This window comes from Artemia sp. Qi Xiang Cuo, chromosome 12 (assembly GCF_049724085.1).
Source record: "Artemia sp. Qi Xiang Cuo chromosome 12, ASM4972408v1, whole genome shotgun sequence".
NCBI lineage: Eukaryota > Metazoa > Arthropoda > Branchiopoda > Anostraca > Artemiidae > Artemia > Artemia sp. Qi Xiang Cuo.
Genome location: NC_142805.1, coordinates 44,482,256 through 44,505,849, shown reverse-complemented (window position 1 = coordinate 44,505,849; position 23,594 = coordinate 44,482,256). Strand labels below are relative to the sequence as shown.

General features: G+C 31.9%; 1 protein-coding gene across 2 annotated transcripts in view; it reads right to left on the bottom strand.

The window, feature by feature from the left end:
- Nucleotides 1-23,594, bottom strand: part of LOC148946162 (deoxyribonuclease TATDN1-like) — a 60,080-nt gene that overhangs the window by 5,082 nt on the left and 31,404 nt on the right. For both annotated transcript variants that reach the window (XM_089097825.1, XM_089097824.1), the window contains 2 exons: nucleotides 13,128-13,334; nucleotides 6,489-6,692 (listed from right to left, as the gene is read on the bottom strand). In XM_089097825.1, coding sequence (XP_088953951.1) covers nucleotides 6,489-6,692; nucleotides 13,128-13,334 — 411 coding nt within the window. The remainder of the gene's footprint in view (nucleotides 1-6,488; nucleotides 6,693-13,127; nucleotides 13,335-23,594) is intronic.

Genomic DNA, 23,594 nt, shown 5'->3' with positions numbered 1-23,594 from the left:
GAGGAAGATTGATAAGGATTTAATTCCAGTGATGAGGTTATGCGAAAGAGTCTCTATACTAATCCAAAAAAGAAAAAGAAGTGGAATAAAAAAGGTAAAATATCGGGAGGACCGAGAGGAGCTCGTCAGGGCTTAAGAACCTTTGTACGACAAAATAAACAAGGGCAAAATGAAACCCAAAATAAAGACAAATGCATGGGAATATTTACAGCGTTATTTGATTTGAGTATTTAATTACATATCAGATGAGCAATTTAAATGGATATATTACAGCATTAAATGGATAATTATCCATTGTAAATAGTTAAATCTGATAATTAGCATTAGTTAATATCGGTTTTCTGAATGGGCTGAATTTTGGCTTTAACAAAATCTCATTGCAAAAGGGCTTTTAGCCTAATTCAACTTATTAGACTAGGAGACATTGTAGACAGAGTTTTACGGGAAAAACAATGTGGTTATAGGAAGGGGAGGGGATACGCCTATCAAACATTAACTCTTCGATCATAAATTTAGAAGATTCGAAATCATGGCACCACTTTAGTTCTCAGTTTTACTAATTTCAACAAAACACTGACTATAGGCAGCGCAATAGCGCCGCCTAAGTGAAGAGCGATTTGGGCACAATGTATTATTTATTTTTTGTTTGTTTTTTCTGACCAAGGCCCTTCGTATAGGAAATGTCGTAGAAACTTCGAAAAGCGCTCATTCGATTGGAAATTGAAAGTTCTAGCACCATTTATAAGAGTCAAAATGATTGTAGGGTAACCAGCCCCCCCCCCCATGCCCATTATTTCCCCAAAGACATCCAATCAAAATTTCGAGATAGCCATTTTGTTGAGCATAGTTGAAAGGTCCAGTAAATATGTCTTTGGGAATGACAGCCCCCCCCCCTCCATAGCCCTCAGGGCAAGGGCTACAAAATATACTAGTTGCCCATTAACATATAAGGTTTTTATGGAAGGGGTGGTCTTATGAACTTCGGATGGGGATCATTCGATTGGAAATCATAAGTTCTAGTGCCCTCTTTAAGAGTCGAAAGTGATCGAAGGGCAATAAGTCCCTCCCCCACGTCCCCCAAATGCATTCGGTAGAAATTTTGAAATAGCCATTTTGTTCAAAATAGTTCAAAGACCACTTAACAAGACGACAAAATCCCTCAGAGCCTTAAGCGGGGCTCCCACGGCGTCAATAAAGTTAATAAAGCTGTCCATAAAGTTAATAAACCGTTTTCCTATTATAACTTTATTGACTTTATGGTTGTCGGAAAGAAGTTAAACTTTATTTAACTTTTTCAATAAAGTCCGGAAAGTTTAGCCAATAGGAGAAGACTTGTGGAAAATTTCAATTCAGCTAAAAGAAACTAATTAGATAGCAAGTCTTGAACTTTTTTCTCTAATCTGTGGAACATTGAAGCAGAAGGACTTGCTTATTTCACTAGTGAGAAAAAAACCTTTAATATACAGTTCCTCACAAGGGGAACACAAGAACAGAATTTGTGTTGAAAACGCATTCAAGGAAATAAGTGAAGTAATGTGTCAAGAATTGGGTCCTCATTTTTATTCGTGAGCCTTCTTTAGTAAATTTTAAAGTAAAAACAACATCCAACTTAAGACTAACTTATTAAATTGAAAAAGTTATCAAGAAATAATGTCAGATATATTCAAGAATGAACGTGTGAATAATTCAAATTAATTGCTTCAAAAAATTTCCATAAAGTCAGGAAGGTAAATTTCATGTGTGAGCGCGATGAACTTTACGGTATGTAACTTTGCGGAATACTTTATTAGCTTTATTGACGCCGTGGGAGCCCCGATTAAGGGCAAGGGTTGTAAGTTATACCCCAAGGGAATACAAACTTTATGGAAAGGCTTACCGTAAAAACTTTAGAGGAGGCTCATTTGATTGGAAATTGAAAGTTCTGGTTCCCTTTTAAGAGCCAAAGTGATAAGAGGGCAACTAGCCCCCTTTCCCCCGACGCCCTGTTTTCCCCAAACGCATCTGATCAAAATTGTGACATAGCCATTTTGTCCAAAATAGTCCAAAGATCATGTAACATTGCCTTCAGGGTGACAAAGTCCCCCCAGAGGCAAGAGTTGTAACTTATGCCCCGGGGGAATATAAGGTTTTTATGGAATTGGTGGCCGTATGAACTTCGAAGGGGGCTCACTTGATTGAAAATCAGAAGTTCTAGTGCCCTTTTTAAGAGTAAAAAACGATCGGAGGGCAACCAGCCACCCCCTCCTACGCCCATCATTTCCGAAAACTCATCCAATCAAAATTAGATGTTCGGCAATTGGTCCATTGTTTACTAATAGTATATGCTATTGAGAAAGGTGGGCATGTATCACCTTTACTTTCCAAAATGACGAAGGGCATTCAGCTCAGCCTTTCAAAGAATGTTGAGGGGGAGTGTTGAACTAAATCAAAACACGTTATGGGCATACGGGTTGTCAAAAGGACTTAACTGAGGAATGACTGAGTACATTAATTTGAAAGTTTCAGGAAATGATGAATTGACCAAAAAGGAAATATTTGCACGCTACTACTATTACTACAACTACCACCACTAGCACTGCTATAACTATTACTACTGCCACTACTGCTACCACTGCTATCACTAAAACTACTGCTTCTATAGCGAGTACTACTAAGTCTGAGGATATTAAAATGAACATTTGAGGAAACGTCGAGGGGAAACTTGAACTAAATCAAAACATACTATGTGCATAGAGATTGCTGATAGAGTCGTATCAGCAATATTTTTGTAGTGGCTTACCGTATCCAAAGGGTGTATCTCAAGAATGGATTTGGGTTTTATGCTGAAACTTTCAGAGAATCCTTAAAGGGGAAGATCATTTGACCAAAAGGAAATATGTGCATGCTACAGCTGATACTACTACCACTGCTACATTTACTACTACTACTGCTACTACTACTTCTATTGCAAGTACTTGTAAGGTTAAGAGCATTAAGATGAAACTTTCAAGAAGTACATGCAAAGACAGGTTATCAAAAGAACTTATCGGTAATGTCATAGCAACGGCTAATTGTATTAAGCTGAAACTTTCAGGACTTTATGAGAGGGATGTTCAACTGACCAAAAGACAATATGTTAATACTACTGCTGCTACTAGTACTAGAGTCATTATTATTAATATTACTATACTACTAATACTAATACAACTACTGTGACTACTATTACAACTATGCCTAAGGGTATAAGGAGAGAAATTTTCAAGAATATTGAGGGGGAAAATGAAATTAATCACAACACTCCGTCTGTATGCAGTTTGTCAAAAGGGCGTATCAGCAATAGCTTAGGAACAGTTCAGTGTGTGAAGTTGAAACTTACAGGGCTTGTTGTAGGGGATGTTGAAAAACCAAAAGACGATATCCATATCCTGATACAACTGCTTCTACTCATACTACTAATATTACTATTATCTAATATTATTATTACTGCTGCTACTAAAGCTAAGGCTGCTATTACAACTGCTACTTCTATTACTACTGGTACTACTACTACTGCTACAAAATGCTACTACTGAACTAAACTACTACTGCATTGAACTAAATCGAAACACAGTATGCCCATAAGGCGTCTCAAGAGGACGTATCAGCAATGCTTCAGGAACTGTTGATGGTATTAAGTTCACCCTTTCAGCGTGAGTTGAAGGGGATGTTGAAGAAAATCAAAGGTGCTAGGTGCATACTGATGCTAATTCTACTACTGTTTCTACAACTATTGATAATATGCATGCTAAGGCTATTAAGGTAAAGTTTTCAAGGAACATTTAGGCGGATGTTGAACCGAATAAAAAAGAAATATGAACATGCAGATTGTCAAAAGGGTGACAGAGCCATATCTCAAAAACGGCTTACATTATTAAGTTAGAATTTTTTACAATAAATAACTGAGTCAAACTCATAACAAGCAGATATTAAAATGAGTAGGACTGACTACCCCCATGCTTTTCAAGACCAGAACATAATTTGCACTTTACTGAAAAAAAAACAACAACAAAAAAAACAAATTAATATGGACTAAAAGTTTAATATAAATATACTGATATTTATTCCTTAGTCTTAGTAATTTTTGATTTATGAAAGTTAAAAAACTGAGAATATTTCAAATACATATTGTTTTTAGTAAAGTGCAAATTATGTTCTGATCTTGAGAAGGCATGGAGGTTGTCAGCCCTCCTCATGTTAATGTTGCTTATTTTGAGTTTGACTCGGTTATGTATTGTAATTTCTGTTCGTTTTGGGTTTCGTTTATTTGTTGATGGTTATTTAAGGTAGTTTTACGCTTGAAAGATTATTTGACTTTATTTCTGCTCATTTTTGGTTTTAATGGAGCTCTTTACTTATCTATAAAAAGTTTTTTTGTGGAAAATTTTTTTTTAATTAATTTTCACAAAAAAATTCTTTGATTCAACTGATAGAAAAGTTTTATTGAAGGTCCTATATCCTTGAACGATGTACCAAATAAATACATTAAAGCGATTATCGCTATGTACGAGACTAATACGGCTGTGGTTAAGGTAGGAAATGATGTCAGTAGTTGATTAAGTGTGGAATCAGGAGGTAAAAGGGTGGTATATTATACACGTTAATATGATTATCTTTAAAGACTTTGTCCTAAGGAGAACGGCAAATACTGTACAAGAACACAGTTTCGAGTGGGAAGACAATACTAATCTAAAATTATAATTGTAATTATAATCATAATTATTGTAAAAAAATTATAATATATTATAATCATATAATAAAATTATGATTTGGGAATCCTAGATAATAAGTGTTAGTGAAACAAAGGAGTTTTTAAGGTTTTGAGGGTTCAGAGTGAAAAAACACACTTGAAAAATCTATATTAGGATGACTAAGTGTCATAGACTTAGCAAAAAATTAACATGGAAAGGCGATGTTATTTAATGAGAAAATCTATCAAATGGATAGCTTCAAATACCTGGGAAGTATTGTTAGTATAAATGATGGATGGAATGGACTATTAAAAAGTTGAATACCATATATACATTGTTTTTGGACCCTGCAGAAAGTTTCACCAGTTCCACCCTTTTCACCATTAGCAGTTTGCGACTCTCACCAGTTACGAAAAGTTCGGAAGATACAAAAAATAAACTTGCACCAGAGACTTACACGTCATAACCTATAGTTTTTTCTTTTAAGTCATTGAAATATGATAATCCCTGATTTAACCACAATTTTTCAAATTTAATTTTAATGTTCGTAAATGAATTCTTCAAGGGTGTCTGAATTATCTTATTTCTGATGATGTTAGGCATATTTCAAAGTATGATTTTTATCACTCTGTGTACACATTTTTAATCACCAATTAAATCAGTGCCATTTAAAAAAGAAACATATTAGCTAAGAATGATATTTTATCACTCTGTGTACATATTTTTATTCACCAATTAAATCAGTGTCATTTAAAAAAGAAACATATTAGCTAAGAATGATATTTTATCACTCTGTGTACATATTTTTAATCACCAATTAAATCAGTGCCATTTAAAAAAGAAACATATTAGCTAAGAATGATTTTTTATCACTCTGTGTACATATTTTTAATCACCAATTAAATCAGTGCCATTTAAAAAAGAAACATATTAGCTAAGAATGATTTTTTATCACTCTGTGTACATATTTTTAATCACCAATTAAATCAGTGCCATTTAAAAAAGAAACTTATTAGCTAAGAATGATTTTTTATCACTCTGTGTACATATTTTTAATCACCAATTTAATCACTGCCATTTAAAAAAGAAACATATTAGCTAAGAATGATTTTTATCACTCTGTGTACATATTTTTAATCACCAATTAAATCAGTGCCATTTAAAAAAGAAACATATTAGCTAAGAATGATTTTTTATCACTCTGTGTACATATTTTTAATCACCAATTGAATCAGTGCCATTTAAAAAGAAACATATTTTAGAACAGCTTTTGAACAGCTTAGTAGAAAAATCAAATAGGAGTTTGGTTTACAAACAGGGGATGGGTTTATAGGGTTTGACCTTTCCAATTTTCGCCCAACTTATAAATACATACAAAATGCAAATGCGCTTTTTATTGCTTTTTTGTAAGCCCCTCTCCCCCCCCCCCAAAGAAAAATACACCACACCGAACAAAAACCCTGAATATCCGAAGTATTTAAACTGAGTGCAAATTCGTAGAAAACAAAAGGATTCAAACAACTTGCAACATAAAGTACTGTGACAACATAAGGAACGTTGGTCACCTTGTTTACCTTTTTTTGGAGAATACGGAGTACCAGTCTAATATGGTAGCTGTCTGGAACTATACCTACTCTGACCTATTTACATCTTTTGAGGGCTGCAAAGTAACGGAGGAAGGTTAAAAAAAAAAAAAAAAAAAAAACAGCATTCAATAGAAGCAGTAGAAATCTTTAATAGAAGATTTTAGAAATACCACTACCGAAACTTGAAAATACTCACCGAATTTGGCAAGGTTCATTTCTTGACTTAACCAAGGCATCTGGCTTCCATTTTTCTCGTTTTACAGAGGGATAAAAGGTTTGAATGTGTTTGAAGCCAGCGTGAGTTGGTCTTATCTCACACCATGGAGAGTCAGTCTCAATATGAAGTCTATCTTCTGGAATTAGAGCAGCCACTTGAAGGTTTTCTTCTGTTTTCAACGAGCTGAAAATAAAAGTACTCTTAAAAATATATTTAAGGGTCTTTTTCAAAGGGACTCAAATTCTGATTTTTGAATTTTATAAAATGTGACCTTTGATGTGAACATGACCTGATGTAAATACGTGCAACACAGACAGATACGCAGGGAGGGTCTTCAGACCTAACTCTCTCCCCAAAATCGATAGAATTTTATGGTTTGCCTTATAATTTTCTTCAAATAATTTGTCTGTTCTTTTGCATTTCTTCAGAGATGACTGGATTCCCCAGTTGCAAACCCAATTCTTTAAATTTTTGTCGCAGCAATAGCTGCAATCAAGTAAAGAACAAACCACGGCCCATAGTGACAGACAGTATAAAAACACGTTTAAAAGAAAGAATTCCAGTGAAAAAAAATTCTTTTAAAGGCAATTCAGGAATCACTTCTATTACATTAGTTTAACTTAATAGCAAAACATTATTTCGAAAACAATATTTCTGTGACTCTGAAAAATAAAAAACTTGGAACTCCTCAAGCATGGTTGTGGATCAAAATAAAAAGTGTACTTCTGGAACTGCCATTATCGAAAACTCTAAACTGGATGTTTATAATTCTCCCCTTGTACTGCAAGGAAAATTACTTTCTTATTTTTCCTTTTTTGGGTTTTTCCCCGGTAGTAGTCTTGTCGGGCCATTAGTCGTATAATATTGAAAGAGGGCTCATTTGACTTAAATCATAATACCCCTAATAACAAAAGAGATCACGCCACAAAAAGAACGCCGTTTTCTGCCCGAAGAGGGTCAAAATGCCAAGGAATGTAAATTCTAAGATAGCCAGTTGATTTTTCATGGTGTAAAACCCTACGCCAGAAGCTTAGTCCCCCTCCTCTCCTTTAAAAACTAGAAAAATCCGTGAGGAACAGAAACGCGTCTCTTCTTCTTATTTCGTTAGCGCTAACTAGCTGCTGCAAGATCGCAAAGATGTTTAATTTCTCATATAAAATATAGTGCTCGCAACGTGCCATATGGCACCAGAACAGCAATATTTAGTTCCATTTATGAAGTGAAAAGGCTGAGAAGCACAACTAGGGTATTAATGTAATTTCAATGGTCAGAACTTTTTCCGGAGGTTTACGATCACCCTTATTGTATACCCGGTCCCAGTCCCCTTTTTAATTGAAAACTAAGAAACACACTTGGAAAAAAAAAGAGAAAAAAAGTCCAGTTTTTTTTATCTGCAACTGAAACCGGAAGTTGAAACCGAAATTTAATGCCCAATTTTAATAAAAACCTATGTTGACTTCTTCAGTTTCACAATCTGACTTAGAAAAAGATTTTTTGCAAATTTTATTGTGTATATTAAAAAATAAAACTAAAAACGAGCAAAATTAATCAGGAAAAGCAAAGTTTTTTTTTTTTTACAGAAGTAAAGAGCGAAATTATAGCTTCACAGGTTTTGCAAGATACATCTACAAAACTAAACTGACCCAAAATATTTCCCAGTGTTTTTAGAATTCTAAAAACTAGAGATTTACGGAGAACTGAGCTTGCTTGAGTTTATTAAATAATTATAATTGTATACTGAAAATGTGTATTACAAATTATTCTTTTCTTTTTAAGGCTACTTATGGACTTTCTCGCTCCTACAACACATCCTGATGTCTGTATTTATGTATTATATCGGTTAACAAGATTTATTTTGCTTTGGGTGAAACAACACCTGCATTCTTACAATTGAAAGGGGTACCACTACTTTTACAGGTTGTCCTGGTGAGTAAGATCATGCTTAGTTTTTAAGTTTTCCTACAGTTTTAAGTGTCTACACCATTTCAGTGTGATTATTTTTTTTGTTTTAGATTTTTTTTTAGTTGATAATATAATGTTCAAGTTCATTAGTTTTATAAGACACTGGTTTTATATACTTTTAATTATTTAAACCACAAGACTTATATGGGTACAATGTGTTATTTATTCTTTTTTTTGCCAAGGCACTTTGTATAGAATGAGTTGTCGTAGAAACTTCTGAAGGAGCTCATTCAATTGCAATTTGAAAGTTCTAGTGCCTTTTTAAGAGCCAAAAGTGATTGGAGGGCAAACCCCCCCCCCCACCCATCAATTTCCCACACACATAAAATCAAAATTTTTAGATAGACATATTGTTTAACATAGTTGAAAGCTCCAGTAACTACGTCTTTGCGGATAGGGGATATCAACCCCACTGCTCTCAGAGCAAGGGCTGTAAGTTACACAATTCGTCCATTGTTTATATATAGTATATATTATTGAGAAAAGTGGTTACGTTTGACCTTTACTTTCCAAAAAAGACAAAGGACATTCAGGTGGGCCTTTCAGAGAATGTTGAGGGGAGTGTTGAACTGAATCAAAACACGTTATTGAAATTTTGGAACTTTCAGGTAATGATAACAGATAAATTCACGTAAAAGCAATATTTGCACGCTAGTATTACTACTGCTACATCTACTACTACTACTACAGCTACCACTACTACTACTACTACTACTTCCACTACTACTACTACTAAAACTACTCCCTCTGTAGCGATTACTGCCAAGGCTGAGGATATTGAAATAAACATCTGAGGAAATTTTGAAGGGAAAGTTGAACTAAATCAAAACATACTATGTAAATATAGATTGTCAAAAGGGCGTATCAGGAAAACTTCTGGAATGGCTTAGCGTATCAAGATAAAACTTCCGGAGCATCATGAGGGAGATTTTCAGCTGACCAAAAGGCAACGTCTACATGCTACTACTGCTGTTAATACTGCTGCTACTACTACCACTAAGACAACACCGTTGCTGCTACTACTACTCCTACTACTTACACTATTATTATGATACTAGCACTATTAAGGCTGAGCGTATTAAGGTGAATATTTGAGAGACTATTGAGGAGAAATTTGAAATAAATCAAAACACACTATGTGCATGCAGATTGTCAAAATGGCGTACCTCAACGATGGATTTAAGTATTAATTCAGTTAAAAAGTTTTTTTTTAACTGAAAGTAAGGAGCGGCATTAGAACTTAAAACGAACAGAAATTATTCCGCATATGAAGGGGGAGGTCCCCTCCTCAACGCCGCGCGCGTTTCGCGAAAGTTTTTTTTTTGTTTTAAAAAATAGAGTTGTGAGAAGGAGCCTAACTTTAGCGTAAGGAGCGAGGTGTTGAGGAGGGGACAGCCCCTTTCATATATATATTTGAAATCAGCATAAAAATCTGATTCTTTTGATGTATCTATTGGAAAACTCCGTTTTTTAGAGTTTCTGTTACTATTAAGCCGGGTCGCTCCTTACTTACAGTTAGTTACCACGAACTGTTTGATTGGAACTTTCAGAGGATGCTTGAGGAAGAAGATCAATTGACCAAAGGTCAATATGTGCATACTGCTACTAATACAAGTACCACTGCTAATTTTACTACTAGTTTTACTACTACTTTTATTACAACTAAACTACTAATTTTATTACAACTACTTGTAAATCTAAGAGTATTAAGATAAAAAGGGCGTAAAAGGAGGGCAAAAGGACGTATCAGCAATATTTTTGGAACGAGTACCGTATCAAGATGGGACTTCCAGGGTATCATGAAGAGTATGTTCAAATAAACCAAAAGACAACATTTACATGCTACTACTGCTATCAATACTGCTGCTACTACTGTCACAACTACTACTAATACAACACAACAACTCCACAGTACTACTGATATGATACTAGTACTATTTAGGGTAAGCGTATAAAGGTGAAAATTTGAGAGAATATTGAGGGGAAATCTGAACTAAATCAAAACAAACTATGTGCGTGCAGATCGTCAAAAGGGCGTATCTCAAGAATAGATTCGGATATTAAGTTAGAACTTCCAGAGAATACTTAAAGGGGAAGATCAATTGACCAAAAGATAATATGTGCCCGCTAATACCAGTACTACTACCATTGCTACTTTTACTACTACTACTACTACTCCAACTATTACTCCTATTGCAACTACTTGTAAGACTAAGAGTATTAAGATGAAAATTTCAGGAAGAGTTGAGAGGGAATTTGAAAAAAATTTAAACTATGAATATACAGGTTATCAAAAGGGAATGATGTCATAGCAACGGCTAATTGTATTAGGTTGAAACTTCCAGGGCTTGATGAGGGGGATGTTCAACTGACCAAAAGTCGATATGTTAATACTGCTGCGACTAATACTAGTAGTATTACTACTAGTCCTACATCTAGTACTACTACCATGAGCGCCCATAGGCTGAATTCCAGGGGGGAGGCTTACCTGGTCTAATTGGCACTTTTAATGGTATATAATAGAAATCTCAAAACAAAAATATAAAAAATAAGGCAGCATCATTCAGCCAGGAAGGCGCCCTTATGGGCGCCCTCATTCAGCCTTATGGGCTCATTCAGCCTTATGGGCGCCCATTACTACAACTACTAGTACTTTGACTACTACTACAACAATGCCTAAGAATATGAAGGTGAAAATCTCAGGGAATATTGAGGGGGGGAGTTGAACTGAATCACAACTTGCTGTCTGTATGCAGGTCATCAAAAGAGCGTATCACCAATATCTTACGACCGTTTTAGTGTGTGAAGTTGAAATTTACAGGGCTTGTTGTGAGGGACGTTGAACTAACCAAAAGGTAATACTTACATCCTAATAGGCCTACTACTGCTTCTTCTACTACTATCACTACTACTACTGCTACCACTATTACTACTGGTAGTAAAGCTAAGGCTACTACTACTACTGCTACTACTATTGCTACTGGCATTACCACTACAACTGCTAACAAAGCTGAGGATAATAAGGCCAAATTTTGGGAAATATTGAAACAGTATTGAACTAAATCAAAACACACTATGCAAATAAGCCGGCAAATTATTAAGAGGAGGCATCAGCAATGCTTCAGGAAGTGCTTATGGTATTAAGTTGAAAATTTCAGCGTGTTTTTGTGGGGATGTTAAAGAGAATATAATTTGCATTTTACTGAAAACATAATATATTTTAAATGTTTTAACTTTTTTAACTTCAATAAATCAAAAATAATTAAGACTTTTACGAATAAATATCAGTATATGTATATTAAACTCTCTTTTTACACTCATATTTTTGTTTTTATTTAAATAAAGTGCAAATTATGTTCTAATCTTCAGAAAGCATGGGGGGCGTCAGCACTATTCATGTTAATTTTTGCTCGTTTTGAGTTTGAATAAAATTTGAAGAATAAAATTTTTGCTCTTTTTTTGATGAGCAACAAGACATTTTGTCTGAAATTTTTTAAAGAGCAAGAAAGACGAGGAAAGAGGGGTACAGTTCAAAATTTAAGTAGAACCCCAAAGATTAATCACGGTAATATCCCAGCCTCATATTGCTGATAGAGCGTGCGGGGGTTCTACCACTGAGGAAGGTTTCTTGATTTCGCGCGCTTAAAAAGACCTTTGGATCTACCCGCTAAGCTGTAGTCAACTACCATTACAGGCTCTGATCCAGGAGTAAAAATTTTGTGAGCCCTAACAGGGAAATAACTAAAAAAGTTCACCTCCTCCCTTAAGTTCTTTTGCTAGCTAGTTGTTTTGTAATGATTATAAAATTAGAAATTATATTAGCATAAAATTAGACCATGTGTAGGTCGGTTATAGCATATACCCTTGTAGACAGATCGTAAGTAGTTAATTTCGTAGTAGTTTAACGTAGTTAAATTTACTTTGTTACATCTACTCAGTTAGGTTGATAATACTTATTTTTTTATTTTCTGCTGTCCTTGTTTTCGCAGGAATGTCTTACAGGCTTTACTTTTGGTGCACCGCAGATTACTTTTTGTATTTTTATCTAAATTGATAATAAATTATGGTATTGCCAAAAAAAAAACAAAAAAAAAACAAGTTTATAGTACTCCTTTCTTATTTATAGCAGAATTCGCCAACAAAAACTTTCCTATTCTCCTTTGCTTTAGTTTGCATTTATATGCATGATTCAACACGGAAATTTAGTTCAGTTTTCGCTAGTTTTAGTTTTCGCTATTTCTCAATTAGAATATTAACAATGTTAATCTATTAGAAAAGAATACAAACGAATTTAAAGTCAGATAAACTTATCATGGATGAAACATTTGATAATACAAACATTGCTTCCCATGCAGCTCTTGATAATATCAACATCACTTTCCATACAGAAAAAATTACAGAAAAAGCTTTAACATGATCTGCAATTGAATATTGACCATGGCATATCCACGGAATTCTAGGTACTTATGACTTTATTTTACCATCAGTATAATTTCTGTTGTTTCACGATCTAGCTAAAGAAATCCTTTCAACTAGGGGTACTATGAGTCGTAAAAGGATATAGAAGCTTTTAACAGAAGATAAAAAAAAGCGAACTTTAAAAAGTGAAGAATTCTGCAATTTCCAAGCAAAGTTTTGATAAAAAGGAAATATTACCATCCATTGATTCCAATATCAAACCCCAACAGTAAGATTTCCTTAGCTTCTTCAAAGCTACCATCAAAGGAGTGAACAACACCTTTCAGACCCGAATTAGTGTTGTTGCGCTTCAAAATGTCAAGTAGATCGCATGTCGATTTTCTATTGTGTAAAAATAATGGCAGTCCAGTTACCTTGGCCAGCTCTAGCTGATACTCAAAATACCTAAAAAAACAATTTAAATGAATATTACGGATAATCCATTACTCTCGTGCTTAGAATCCGTGATTTCATGATAATCAGGCTTCCAAAAGACCTTCTGAGCGTTCGAAACTTGAAATCTCAAGCTGCACCCCCTAGAATATATTATATTTTTGGAACCTACAAAAAAAGACACAGTATTTGCCGCCAGTTTTTCTTTTCTTTAAAAGTTGCCAATCGGATGAAAGGAATAAATAGCTTTTGTGAAGCCTGACCAAGCAATAAACAATACAAACACACGAACTTATTAGAGTAGAAATGCCTTATTGACTCGTGACAGGGCTCCTTATATGGGCATAGCCTCCCTAGGGGAAATGGATTTCTGAGAAATTGATTGCGTAATCAAAGTGTGTCAATGACCTAAATTTCCAAAGGTGATGATGTTGTTGTTGTTGTAAGTGCACACTCTCAGCGAATGTCAAGGTCGATGTTGTTGTTGTTGTTGTTGTAAGTGCACGCTCGGGCCTCAATTGATCCCACGAGAACACCCTGCTGCCACCTACAACTTTTTTTAACACCAAATATGGGCATAGAGTCCCTAGGGGAAATGGATTTCTGAGAAATCGATTGCGTAATCAATTGGGAATTTGGAACACCTGTGCTGTCAGTCATTAATCAAATTGTTTCCAGGCGAAGTTTAATAATGTCTGACAGGTACTGTCAACATTTCTCCAGGAATAGATCCAAGTCATTAATGTCTTTGCCTCGGAAACAACTCTTTTGGTCGAACTCCAAAAGATATTAATAACCAAATGCCATGGAAACAATTCTCCAAGAAACATCTTAGCGATGAATTGTTTTAGCACGGGAATCAGGTTTCTTTGTAATTTGAAATGCGTCAGCGCAGAGATGCCAAAAACAAAAGGAACACGATGAAATTACGTTTAGGGATTATTTGGGCGAAACTGTTTTAGACAGGTTATGGAATTATTTCGGCGAAACAGTTAGAGACATTTTAAAAGATGATTTTAGAAGAGAATTTAAGGGTGAAACTCTGTGGTCGTTATAATACACAAGTTGTATTTTAACAGTGTCCTGAGGTCCCCTACCCCAACCCCAATGGGTTCCGATCCCCCTACCCCAACCCCAAAGGGTTCCAATCCCCCTACCCCAACCCCGAAGGAAGCCCCGGTCCTCAAAGGTCCCCCAAGCTCCCAAAGGGCCCCCAGATCCCCAAACGCCCTCCCCGCCCCCCCAAAGGCCCCTCCCCCAGTCCTCAAAGGTCCCCCAGGCTCCCAAAGGGCCCCCGGACCCCCAAAGGCCCTCCCTGGGCCCCCAGGCCTTCACCAGGTCCCCAAAGGACCACCCGGCCCTAAAAGCCCCCCAGACCCCCAAAGGACCCCCGGGCCCCCCAAAGGCCCTCCCCCGGTCCTCAAAGGTCCCCCAGGCTCCCAAAGGGCCCCCGGACCCCCAAATGCCCTCCCTGGGCCCCAGGCCCTCACCAGGTCCCCAAAAGACCACCCGGCCCTAAAAGCCCCCCCCAGGCCCCAAAGACCCCCTCCCCCCCCCCCCTTGGCCCCCAAAGGGTCCCCCCTCCCTCTTCTCCCCCTCCTCACCTTCCCCTCTCCCACCCCTCCTTCCCCTCCCCTCCTCTTCCCTCCCCCATTTTTTAATATTTTATGATACTGACTAAGTTTTAGTTAAGAGTTTCGAGTTTTAGCTTAGAGTCTTAGATTAGAGTTTTTTGTTAGAGTTCTAGTATATTCTAATTTTAGTAAAGAGTTTGATGTTTTACCTTTTAGTTTCAGTTAGAGTTCTAGTTTAGTTTAGTTTTAGTTAATAGTTTATTATTTTACCGTAGAGTTTTAGCTTAGAGTTATAGTTTAGTTTAGTTTTACTTAAGAGCTTAGAGTTTTAGCGTATAATCTTAGCGTACAGTTTTTTTTATAGTTCTAGTTTAATTTACTTTTAGTTAAGAGTTTAGTGTTTTTATATTAGAGTCTTATCTTGGATTTTATTTTGAATTTATAGTCTAGTTTATTTTTATTTTCTATTTTTATCTTATATTATTATAGTTTATTTTGTTTTATATTATAATTTTAGTTTAGTTTTAGTTAAGAGTTTAGAGTTTTTTTTTGTTAGAGTTCTAGTTTAGTTTAATTTTAGTTAAGAGTTTGATTTTTTACCTTTGAGTTTCAGTTAGAGTTCTAGTTTAGTTTAGTTTTAGTTAAGAGCTTAGAGCTTACCATAGAGTCTTAGCTTAGAGTTTTAGTTAGAGTTATAGTTTAGTTTAGTTTTAGTTACAGTTCAGAAGTTTGACTTCTGAAAGCCTAGAGTCTTACTTACAGTTAGAGATCTCTTAAGTTTCAGTTAAGAATTTAGGGCTTTTAGCTAAGAGTTGTCATTGACGTCCTAGTTTAGTTTTTTTTACTGATTTAGAGTTTTATCTTAGAGTCTTAGCTATTAGTTTTTGCTTGAGTTGTAGTTTAGTTTTTTTAAAGAGTTTAGAGTTTTTATTTTATATTCTTAGATTAAGCTTTCATGTTGGTTTATTTTTATTTATGAGTTTTTTTTTATATTTTTTTAGTATAGTAGAGTTTTTGTTAGATTTATATTTTATTTTATTTTTGGTTAATTTTTTATAGTTTTTTGATTATAGTAGTAGCTTAGAGTTTTATTCAGAGTTCTAATTTAGTTTAGTTTAGTTACAGTTCAGAAGAGTTTCGAGTTTTAGCTTAGAGTCTTAGCTTAGAGTTTTTGTTAGAGTTGAAGTTTAGTTTAATTTTAGTTAAGAATTTGATGTTTTACCTTTGAGTTTCAGTTAGAGTTCTAGTTTAGTTTAATTTTAGCTAAGAGTTTGATTTTTTTACCTATGAGTTTCAGTTAGAGTTCTAGTTTACTTTACTTTTAGTTAAGAGTTTATTGTTTTAACTTAGAGTATTATCTTGGAGTTATAGTTTAGTTTATTTTTACTTAAGAGTTTAGAGTTTTAGCTTAGAGTCTCAGCTTAAAGTTTCTGTTAGAGTTATACTTTATTTTAGTTTTAGTAAAGAGTTTAGTTTTTTTAGCTTAGAGTCTTATCTTAGAGTTTATTTTTAATTTATATTATAGTTTAGTTTTAGTTTAGAGTTTTAGCTTAGAGTCTTAGCTTAGAGTTTTTGTTAGAGTTGAAGTTTAGTTTAGTTTTAGTTAAGAGTTTAGAGTTTTTTTTTTTAGAGTTCTAGTTTAGTTTAATTTTTGTTAAGAGTTTGATTTTTTACCTTTGAATTTAAGTTAGAGTTCTAGTTTAGTTTAGTTTTAGTTAAGAGTTTAGAGTTTACCATAGAGTCTTAGCTTAGAGTTTCAGTTAGAGTTCTAGTTTAGTTTAGTTTTAGTTACAGCTCAGAGTTTAGAGTTTACCATAGAGTCTCTGCTTAGAGTTTTACCTAAAGTTATAGTTTGGTTAAATTTTAGTTAAGAGTTTAGAGTTTTTAGCTTAGATTTTTTGTTGGAGTTCTAGTTTAGTTTAGTTTTAGTTAATAGTTTAGAGTTTTATATCACAGTCTTTGCTAAGAGTTTTTGTTAGAGTTGAAGTTTAGTTTAATTTTATTTAAGAATTTGATGTTTTACCTTTGAGTTTCAGTTAGAGCTCTAGTCTAGTTTACTTTTAGTTTAGAGTTTACAGTTTTTTAGCTTAGAGTCTTAGTTTAGAGTTTTAGTTAGAGTTCTAGTTTAGTTTAGTTTTATTTAAGATTTTTGATTTTTTTAGCTTAAAGTTTTATCTTAGAGTTTTTGTTAGAGTTCTAGTTTATTTTAGTTTTAGTTAAGAGTTTAGATTTTTTAGCTTAGAGTCTTAGCTTACAGTTTTTGTTGAAGTTTTAGTTTAGTTTAGTTTTAGTTTTAGTTTAATATTTTATACTTTTAGATTCTATTAATATAATTATTTTCTTTTCTAGTTTTGTTTGTGTTTATCAATATTTAGGAGTTTAGATTTGTAGCTTATATTCTTATCTAATATTTTTAGTTAAGTTTAGTGTTACTTAAGAGTATAGAATTTTAGATTAGAGTCACAGCTTAGAGTCTTTGTTAGAGTTCTAGTTTAGTTTGGTTTTAGTTAAGAGTTTAGTGTTTTTGAATTAGAAACTTATTTTATAGTTTTTTTTTAAGTTATAGTTTATTTTATTTTTATTTTAGAGTTTGATCTTATACTTATAGTTTTATTTATATTTATAGTTTAGTTTAGCTTTAGTTAAGAGTTATAGTTTTTAGCTTAGATTCTTAGCTTACTTTTATATAAAGTTCCAGTTTAATTTAGTTTTAGTTAAGACTTTAGAGTTTTTCCTTAGAGTCATAGCTTAGAGTTTTAGTTAGAGTTAAAGTTTATTTTAGGTACAGTTAACAATTTACATTTTTAGCTTAGAGTAATAGCTTAGAGTTTTGCTTAAAGCTACAGCTTGGCTACGGTTTGGTTAAGAGTCTTGATTTTTAGTTGAGTCTTATCTTACAACTTTTGATAAATTTCTAGTTTAGTGTAGTTTTACTTAATAGTCTCGAGTTTTAGCTTACAGTCTTAGCTTAGAGTTTTTGTTAGAGTTCTAGTTTAGTTTAAATTTATTTAAGAATTTGATGTTTTACCTTTGAGTTTTAATTAGAGTTCTCGTTTAGTTTACTTTTAGTTAAGAGTTTAGTGTTTTACCATAGTATCTTAGCGTAGATTTTTAGTCAGAGTTCTATTTTACTTACGTTTTAGATAAGAGTTTAGAATTTTAGCCTAGAGTCTTAGCTTAGAGTTTTTGTTAGAGTTCCATTTTAGTTCACTTTTATTTGAGAATTTGATGTTTTACCTCTTAGGTTCAGTTATATTTATAGTTTAGTTAACTTTTAGTGAAGAGTTTAGTTTTTTAACCTATAGGCATAGCTTATATTTCCTTTCAGATTTTTCTGTTATATGTGTTTTTCGTAATAATTTGGTATTTGATTTTCGAGTCTCTGCTAAGAGTTTTGTACTAGATATAGTTTATTTTAGTGTGGTAGATTTTATCATATTGTCTGTCTTATTGTCTTTATCATATTGTTGTTTTTTAATCTCTAGTTTATTTTAGTTTTAGTTAATAGTTTAGATTTTTATCGTAGAGTCGTAGCTTAGAGTTTTTGTTAGAGTTCTAGTTTAGTTAAATTTAATAGTATGGAGTTTTAACTCAGAGACTTAGCTTAGAGTTTTAGTTTAGTTTAGTTAAGTGTTTAGTGTTTTTAGCTTATTCGTAGCCTAGAGTTATAGTTAGAGTTAAAGTTTAGTTTGTTTATAGTTAATATTTTAGAGTTTTTAGCTTTTAGTCTTTGTTTATAGTATTTTTTAGAGTTCTATTTTAGTTAAATTAAGAATTTAGATTTTTATATAGGTCTATCATATTATAGTTTTTGTTGAAGTTCTATTTTAATTTATTTTAATTTAATAGCTTATAGTTTTTTATATCAGAGTCATATATTATAGTTTTTGTTATAGTTCTAGTTTAGTTTAGTTTTAGTTAAGAGTTTTTTGTTTTACCTTAGAGTTTAGTCTTTGTTAGAGTTCTAGTTTAGTTTACTTAAGAGTTTAGAATTTTATCATGTAATCATAGCTTATATTTTTTTTTGAAGTTTTAATTTAGTTTAGTTTTAGTTAAGAGTTTAGAGTTTTTTTAGCTGAGAGTACTAGATTAGAGTTTTTGTTAGATTTCTAGTTTAGTTTAGTTTTTGTTAAGAGTTTTTTATTTTAAATTATAGTTATAGATTATAGTTTTTTTTAAAGTTATAGTTTAGTTTAGTTTTAGTTAAGAGTTTAGAATTTTAGCTTAGATTCTTAGCTTAGAGTTTTTGTTAGAGTTATAATTTAGAATAGTTTTATTTAATAGTTTAGAGTTTTTAGCTTAGAGTATTAGCTTAGAGTTTTTGTTGCAGCTCTAGTTTAGTTTAGTTTTAGATCCAATTTTATCGTTTTAGCTAAGAGTCTTAGCTTAGAGTTTTTGAGATCGTTCTAGTTTAGTTTTAGTTAATATATTTGAGTTTTACATTAAAGCCTTAGTTTTGAGTTTTTTTGAGGTGTGTCATTGCGTTGATCCTATTTATTTTTATGAGTTTATAGTTTTATACTATAGTCTGATATTATAGTTTTTGTTAAATTTGAAGTTTAGACAGGCAAAAAGTTAGGTGTATGATTAGGTTAGGTTAGATTAAGTTAGGTTAGGTTAAGTTAGGCTAGGTTAGCCTACGTACGCTGCGCTTCCGTAGGCTAACCTAGCCTAACCTAACTTAACCTAATCTAACTTAATCTAACCTAACCTAATCATACACCAAACTTTTTGCCTGTCTCTCACCTAACCTAAGCTAACCTAAGTGAAGCGTACGTGGACTAACCTAACCTAACTTAACCTAACCTAATCTAACCTAACTTAATCTAGCCTAACCTAACCTAACCATATTCTCCGGAAAAGTTTAGATTAGGTTAGCTTATCATGAGCGTTAATGATAAGCTAACCTAATCTAAACTAACTTAAAAGTGAAGAAACCGAACCTTTTACCTAACCTAACCTAATCTAACTTATGGTTATGGTATTTCTATGCATTATTCTGTTATTTTGTGGTTATGCTAGCTTGAACTAAACTTAAACTCTAACTAAATCTCTAAGCTAAGATTATAGGCTAAAACTCTAAGCTATAACTCTTAAATAAAACTAAACTAAACAATAACTCTAACTAAAACTCTAAGCTACGACTCTAAGCTAAAACTATAAACTCTTAACTATAACTAAACTAAACGAAACTTCAACCCCAGCTAAAACTCTAATCTAAGACTTTAAGGTAAAAGTCAAAACTCTTAACTAAAACTAAACTAAACTAAAACTCTAACAAAAACTCTAAGCTAAGACTCTAAGCTAAAACTATAAACTCTTAACTAAAACTAAACTAAACCAAACCTTCAACAAAAACTCTAATCTAAGATTCTAAGCTAAAAACTCTAAACTCTTAAATAAAACTAAACTAAACTAAAACTCTAACAAAAACTCTACTCTATGATTCTAAGCTAAAACTCTAAACTCTCAACTAAAACTAAACTAAACTAGAACTATAACTAAAACTCTAATATATAAATCTAATTTAAAATACAAAAATATTAGATAAAAGTAAACTAAACTAGAAATCTCAAAAACAATCTAAGATAAGACTTTAACTTAAAAAACTCTAAACTTGAAACTAAAACTAAACTAAAACTTCAACAAAAACTCTAAGCTATGATTCTATGATAAAACTCTAAACTCTTAAGTAAACTAAACTAGAACTCTAACAAAGACTCAACTCTAAGGTAAAACACCAAACTCTTAACTAAAACTAAACTAAACTAGAACTCTAACAAAAACTCTAAGCTAAGACTCTAAGCTAAAAAACTCTAAACTCTTAACTAAAACTAAACTAAACTAAAACTTCAACAAAAACTCTAAGCTATGATTATATTATAAAACTCTAAACTCTTAAGTAAACTGAACTAGAACTCTAACAAAGACTCTAAACTACGGCTCAAATCTAAAAACTCTAAACTCTTAACTATAACTGAACTAAACTTCAACTCTAACTATAACTCTAAGCTAAGACTAAGCTAAAACTCTAAACTCTTAACTAAAACTAAACTAAGCTAAAACTCTAAACTCTTAACTAAACCTAAACTAAACTAGAACTTCAACAAAAACTCTAAGCAAAGGACTATAAACCAAAAAATCTAAACTCTTAACTAAAACTAAAATAAACTAGAACTCTAACAAAAACTCTAAGCTAAGACTCTAAGCTAAAATTCTAAACTGTTAACTAAAACTAAACTAAACGAGAACTATAAATAGAAATATAATATATGAATATAAGTTAAAACAATAAAATATTAAAAAAAATTAAACTAAACTATAAATATAAATTAAAATAAGATGTAAAAAAAAAAATTATTAAATAAAACTAAAATAAACTATAAATCTAAAAAAAACTATAAGCTAAGAATCTAATCTAAAATTCTAAACTATTAAATAAAAATAAAATATAAATCTAAAAAAAACTATAATATATGAATATAGGTTAAAACAATAAAAAAATAAATAAAATTAGACTAAACTAGAGCTATAAATTAAACTATGAGGTAAAACAACGAATTCATAACTAAAAGTAAAATAAACCAGATCTCTAACAAAAACTCTAATCTAAGACTCTAAGGTAAAATTCTAAAATCTTAACTAAAACTAAACTAGAAATCTGACTATAACTCTATGCTAAGACTCTAAGGTAAAACACTAAAATCTTAACTAAAAGTAAACTAAACTAGAACTCTAACTGAAATTCAAAGGTAAAACATCAAATTCTTAACTAAAATTAAACTAAACTTCAACTCTAACTATATCTCTAAGCTAAGACTCTAAGCTAAAACACTATAATATTAACTAAAAATAAACTAAACTATAACTTCAACAAAAATTCTAAGCTAAAAACTCTGAACTCTTAAACAAAACTTAACCAAACTATAACTTTAATTAAAACTCTAATCTATGACTCTTATCTAGAACTCTAAATTCTTAACTTTAACTCAAACTAAAATAAACTATAACTCTAACTAAAACTCTACTCTAAGACTCTATGGTAAAATATAAACTCTAAACAAAAAAAATAATATACTAGAAATCTCAATTAAACACAAAGGTAAAAAAACTAAAAACAAAAACAAAAATAAAAAAGAACTCTAAAAAAAAAAAATCTAAACTCTTAACTAAAACTAAACTAAACTTCAACTCTAACAAAAACTCTAAGCTAAGACTCTAAGCCAAAACTCTAAACTAAAACTAAACTATACTAGAACTTCAACATAAACTCTAAGCTAAGACTCTAAGCTAAAAACACTAAACTCTTAACTAAAACTAAAATAAACTAGAACTATAAGAAAAACTCTAGGGTGAGACTCTAAGCTAAAACTCTAAACTCTTAAGTAAAACTAAACTAGAACTCTAAGATAAGACTCTAAGGTAAAACACCAAACTCAAAACTAAACTAAACTAACCTAGAACAATAACATAAGGTCTTAGGAAAAGCGTAAATCAATTTGCATAAACAAAACTTAGCTAGAAATCTGACAAAAAAATCTACCCTCTGACTCTAAGCCAAAACTCGAAAATTTTAAAATAAAATTTTTCAACTAAAAATGTAATTAAAACTCGAACCTAAGACTATAATATAAAACTCTAAATTCTTAACTGTAACTAAACTAAACTTAAACTATAAAGAAAACTCTAAGCTAAGACTATAATGTAAAACTCTAAACTCATAAATAAAACTAAACTAAACTAGAACTCTAACAAAAACTCTAAGCTAAGACTCTAAGCTAAAACTCGAAACTCTTAACTAAAACTTAACCAAACTACAACTTTAATTAAAATTATAAGCTATTACTCTAAGGCTAAAACTCTAATAATTAAACTAAACTACAAATCTAACTAAAAACATTTAGTAAGATTCTAAGCTACAGCTCTCAAGTATTAACTAAAACTAAACTAGAACTTAAACGAAAAATCTAAACTAAAAAATTTGAATTCTTAACTGAAACCTAACACATCACAAAACTCTATTGAACAACTAAGCTCAGACTCTGAGCTCGGAATACAAATTCTGAACTGTAACTAAAAATAAACTAAACTATAACTATAACTTAAAAAAAATTTTAAAAAATAAAAATATTAGATAAAATTAAAATAAAATATAACTATAACAAAAAAAAAACTATAAAATCTTCAATAAAGCTAAACTAAACTTCATCTCTAACAAAAACTCTAAGCTAAGACTCTAAGCTAAACTTCTAAACTAAAAAAAAAATATAATAGATCTTCAACATAAACTCTAAGCTAAGACTCTAATATAAAAAACATAAACTCTTAACTAAAACTAAAATAAAGTAGAACTCTAAAAAAAACTCTAATCTGAGACTATAAGCTAAAAATCTAAACTCTTAAGAAAACTAAACTAAACTAGAACTATAAGATAAGACTCTGAGGTAAAACACAAAACTCTTAACTAAAATTACACTACACTATAACTCAAACTTAAACTCAAATGTAAAACATAAAACTCTTAAATAAAATTAAAATAAAATAGAACCCTAACAAAAAACCCTAAGCTAAGACTCTAATCTAAAAAACTAGAAACTCTTAAATAAAAATTTTTCAAACTATAACTTTAATTAAAACTCTAGGGTAATAATATAAGCTAAATATCTAAATTCTTAAATGATACTATACTAAAATGCAA